The sequence below is a fragment of the Lucilia sericata genome, unplaced genomic scaffold (genome assembly GCF_015586225.1).
Source record: "Lucilia sericata isolate MDLA Ls3-8-SP2 unplaced genomic scaffold, ASM1558622v1 Contig000105F_arrow, whole genome shotgun sequence".
NCBI classification, from domain to species: domain Eukaryota; kingdom Metazoa; phylum Arthropoda; class Insecta; order Diptera; family Calliphoridae; genus Lucilia; species Lucilia sericata.
The window spans coordinates 624552-629822 of NW_023994137.1; the positions used below are offsets into that span (position 1 = coordinate 624552).

At 30.9% G+C, this 5271-nt stretch overlaps 1 protein-coding gene across 1 annotated transcript; it reads right to left on the reverse strand.

The window, feature by feature from the left end:
- LOC119600163 (myb-like protein V) lies at window positions 1–3613 on the reverse strand. The gene is made up of 2 exons (XM_037950252.1): window positions 560–3613; window positions 1–276 (listed from the first exon to the last, which is right to left on the reverse strand). Exons 1-2 carry the CDS (start codon window positions 3518–3520, stop codon window positions 142–144), a joined length of 3096 nt encoding a protein of 1031 aa, XP_037806180.1. The 5' UTR covers window positions 3521–3613; the 3' UTR covers window positions 1–141.
- Between the last annotated feature and the right edge of the window lie 1658 nt (window positions 3614–5271).

Consider the following 5271-nt stretch of genomic DNA (forward strand, 5'->3'; position numbering starts at 1 on the left):
TACTATTATATTATTTTCTTAATTTCATTTATTCAACGTTTATATTATTTACATATAAATATTACTTTTCAAATCATTAAGTATAAAAAATCGACTTATATCTTTCAGTTTAAAGTCATTTTCTTTAATCATCTTTATGTATTATTCCTCTCCATGATCCTTCGCTATTCCTGTACATTTCTTTAGAACAGCACTGCTGTCAACCATACTAGTTAGGAATTGTACATATTTGTTAAATTGTTCCGCGTCCGTATGGGCCAACAATAGTGCAGCATACTATAATGAAATTTAAGATATAAATAAATATGGAATTGTAAATCGTTTTTACAAAAAATTTTGCTATAATCTGAAAATAATACTATGTACATAAGGCTAACTTACAACAAGACCGACATTATTTAAAAAACTTAATTTTGAGTAAATCATCATTTGATGTTTTATGACATTTTACTTGTTTTTAAGGTACTTTCAAACACACCGCCGGATTAGTTCATAAAATTCGAATTTTGTATAATGCCAGCTTTGTAGTAAATGGTCAATTTATAATAAGAAAACTTACCTTAGACATTAAAGGAAAGTAAATATTTAACTTTGTATTGGATAAACTTAATATTTTGTACATATTAATCCAGTCTCGACGTAATAGAAATTGACGTGCATATTTTATTTTTAGATTTTGTTCAGATACCGCATGAGCGCGTTGTTGCCAGTAAGTATAAATGGAAGGACTACAAGATATATTATGATCCTCCCAAATAGGATGATCTTCATCATCTATTATTGTCAATACTTCCTCCAGACGTTCTTGGGGAATTTTTCTTTTTGAACCTTGTTTGATTTCCTCTTTTGTCAGTTTACTAAATTTTGTAACTTTGTTCTTTGTTAAGGCTTTTGCTACATTGACTTTAAGTACCTTTGATTTACCACGTCCTTTCGGCTTTTCCTTTTTTGTGCTGCTAACTGTCGTATTTAGTGTGGTATCTGCTATGGTATCTACTGTGGTATCTGCTGTGTTATTAGTAACGGGTTTGGATTTACTGCGGGTTTTAGGTCGTTCATCATCTGGTGAAGTTGTATTTTTGTTAATTTCTTCTGGGGGTTTATCATTAACAGTTAAATATTTTGTTATATCATTTGTACCAGCGTTATTGTCGGTTTCTTTCAGTGTATTATTTAAAATTTTCGGTTTTCTACCCCGTTTTTTGGGTACTTTAGGAATTTGTTCCGTTATTTTCGCATCCGCAGTTGATTGTTGTAATTTTTCTGCCAGCGTTTTTCTACCCCGTTTTTTGGGTATTTCTTTAGATTTTTTTGAATTTATAACCGTATCATTATTGGACATTGATGGCTGTGGTGGCAGTTTATCTTGTAATATATTTTCTGTATCTAAATTATTAGCTTCATTTAAATTCTCATCCTCATCATCATCTTCATTGTAAGTTAAATTAATCTGTTGCTCATCGTTATCACTTAATCTGTTATTTACATTATTGTCCTCTAGTTTATTCAGTTCAATGGATTCATTTAATTTTTGGGTCAAAGTTTTATTGGTTGGTTTTTGTCCAGCACTCGATTCTATGGAATCAACATTGCCATTGTTGGATAAAGCAAATTGTTGACGATCATTTAAATCAGTCGGTAATTTAGTTTGATCAATTTCTTCTTCATTGTTTTCTGATGATTTTCTGGTAGTAGATTTTGTAGCTCTTTTTATGGGAGATTTAGTTTTTTCAGCAAACTTTTCAGTATTTTCATTTGCGGAATTTAATATCTGGTGATCGCCATCATTTACGTTAGAATCCTCTAACCTTTCTGCCAAAGATTTTCTACGCTTTTTTATCGAAGATTTAGGTTTTGCTTCTGATTTTACGGTATTCCCTCTGTCATTATTAGTAAAATCTAATTGCAGTTGGTCGTCATCATTTGCAATCTGATCCTCTAATTTACTCTGATCATTTACTTCTTCACATTTTTCTGCCAAAGACTTTCTACCTCTTTTTATGGGAGATTTAGATTTTGCTGTATTCCCTCTGTCTTTGTTAGTAAAATCTGATTGCTGTTGATCGTCATCATTTACAATCTGATCCTCTAACTTACTCTGATCATTTACTTCTTCACATTTTTCTGCCAAATACTTTCTAAACCTTTTTTTGGGAGATTTAGCTTTTGCGTCTGATTTTGAGATATTCTCTCTGTCTTTGTTAGTAAAATCTAATTGCTGTTGGTCGTCATCATTTACAATCTGATCCTCTAACTTATTCTGATCATTTTCTTCTTCACATTTTTCTGCCAAAGACTTTCTACTCCTTTTTATGGGAGATTTAGCTTTTGCGTTTGATTTTGAGGTATTCTCTCTGTCTTCGTAAGTAAAATCTAATTGCTGTTGATCGTCATTATTATTCACCAATTTACTCCGACCATTTACTTCTTCATATTGTTCTACCAAAGATTTGGTACCCTTTTTCTTGGTTGATTTAGCATTCAAATTCTGCATATAATTTTGCGCTAAATCCAATTGATGCTCGTTGTTTTCAAAATTTTCATCACAATTTTCACTTTGTGTTAATTTTCGTATCCTTTTAGAACTTCTCGTCACTTCAGTTTCATCTTCAGTCTTCTGGCTTTCTAAACTTTTGTTCTGCATCATATCCACAATGACATTTGTGTCAATGGATTCAAGCATATTTTCAGCCAACTTTTCAAAACTATTATCTAGTTCAGATTTCCTGTCCCGCTTTCTTTTCTTGCTCTTTTTTGGCGTACTATCTGTTAGTGAGTCTACTATGTTATTTATTGTTACATTTATGTCATTATCTTCCACATTTGAATCACTAAACATGTTATCTTTTGGTGTGTTTATACTAGTTAATGGATTTTCCTTATTTGCCGGCTCCTTCCACAGCTCGGCGATGTGAAAATCATCTTTGCTTCTATCAAATTCTTCATCTTGTATATTATGAGAACATTCCGATTTCAATCTGGTAGAACGACGCTTCGGTAATGTAGTCTTAGGCCGTTTAACTTTTTTCTTACATTCCTCCTCCTTCTCATCTAAATCACTAAAAAGTCTTTTGTTTGCAGAAGTAATTTTTGGCTCTTCCTCTTTGTTTGTATCACCGTCATCATCGGAATTATGTGGAAAACTTTCAACAAAAATTTCCGTTTTCAATCTAGTTGTTCGTCGCATCGGCTGATTAACTTTTTTCTTACTCTTTAGTTCTCCGTTTTTCATATTTTCTTCATTAAAATTACTTTCATTTGGAGACGTAATATTGTCTCCCTCGGACCTATCTAAATCTTCTTTGCTTATATCAAATTCACCATCAGGTAAATTATGTGCAGTTTCAACAGTTTCCGATTTTAATCTGCTTTTTCGTTTCACTGGAAATAAAAACAATGGGCGTTTAGGATATTTGTTACTCTTTGGTGAAACTTTGCGATTTTTGGTTTTCCCAAAAAATTTAAATGCTTCCACATTTTGATCTTCATTAGTTTTTATAGATTCGTCTTTATTTTCCATTATTAAATTTTAGAATATTTAAAAATTTGTTTACAAAATTTGGACACAACTCGCACGTGAAAATAAATGCACGCCAGGGATGGCAAAATTGGTACGATGGTACTTTTTTTGATACTATTTGATGTTTAAAAGTACCGTGATACTACCAAGTCTTATTTGATACTCTCAAAGTATCTTTAAAACTTCATATTTTTATTCAAATTTGAAATTATAATGTTTTGGCACGTACATATGTACATATGTAAATATAATTCTCACAAATGCATCAACTAAACATTTTAGAAAAAATGGCTAATAAAATTATAGAATAATGGAATTCTCTTCAATATTACCAGAACTAAAGAGATATTGTTTAAAAATGTCTATATATCAGAGACTGAAAATAACTGGGCCACATAACCTAAGTGAATATGAACTTAGCCCAATGGATTTATGGACTAACCCTGTTGAAGTAGCCCAATTTCTTGGCTTGGACCTAAATACAGAACCCCCGGATTAAAATTATAGTTTAAGCTGTTGCAACAACAACAACCAAAGTGAATGAGTTGTGATTTATTTTTGTTTTTTAAAATAAATCACTCAGAATAACAGTTATAAAATGATTTTTACTTAAATGGTTTAGTATAACCTTTACTTTTGTTTTGTTGTTTGCTATGATTTCTGAATATAGTATGTGTGTCCTAATCGTATATTTACATTTACGATTTATTGTTTTGCTTTTAAAAATAAAAATCATAAGCAGACCTTTTCAAAAATGTTTACAAAATAAAAATCAATTGTAGCGAGTTATTTTGTTTTTCTTTTCGGTTTCTCTCAACCACTTATCAAAAAAAATCTAACATCTCTCAGTGATAAACTGCAAAAACACAATTATAAATGGTTATCACAGCAATTAACCTTATAAAAACAAAGTGGACCCGTTATTTTCAGTCTCTGCTATATATAAATATATTTAAGAAATTACCAACTTTTAGCAAAATAAAATATTTTTGTACTCTGAGATCCACAAAAGTACCCTCTGAAATATTTGTTGGTACTAAAACAAAATCTCATCTTCCATCCTTGATGCACGCATTTGCAGAGCCCTGCGCCGACAAATTTTAACGGAGGAGGCGGCTGACACTAAAAATAAGCGCCGTCTTAAAATCGACCTTAAGCCGGCTAAGTTTTCAACTAAATATGTGTGTTTTTAAATTATTCCAGGATAAAAATGAGTAATTTAAAAGTGGGATTTTTGGAAGTGGAATACTTGAGGTTATTTTTACTACATGTTCGACTACAGAAATGGGGGAAAAATTATAAAATTTATAAACTTTAAAGGTCTATAACTCCAAAACTAAGAACTAGATCACAATTCATAGAATTAAAATCTTTATATGTGGTACTATATTTTCAAAATTGAAGATTTATACTCAAAGTGTAGCTGGAAATCATTTATATCTATACCCCGTTTCTGTATTTTTCATCATTCTGTGTAAAACTGGGAGAACACAAGAAATTTAAATATTTGTTGTTAAATATTAATGCGTACATTTTGAAAATAAACTGAATAACCCTGTTAAAACTGGAAGACCATCATATTTTTATTTTTTCTCGATTCGAGAAAAATACAGAAACGAGGCACTGCATCCACATAATTCTTTACTTAAACCCGGTTATAGTTTAATTACTCTACCCAAAAATGCAACACTGCATTAATTACATAGCATTCCATTCCATTTCGTTTCAAAATAAAAGCGCACTTTAATCAT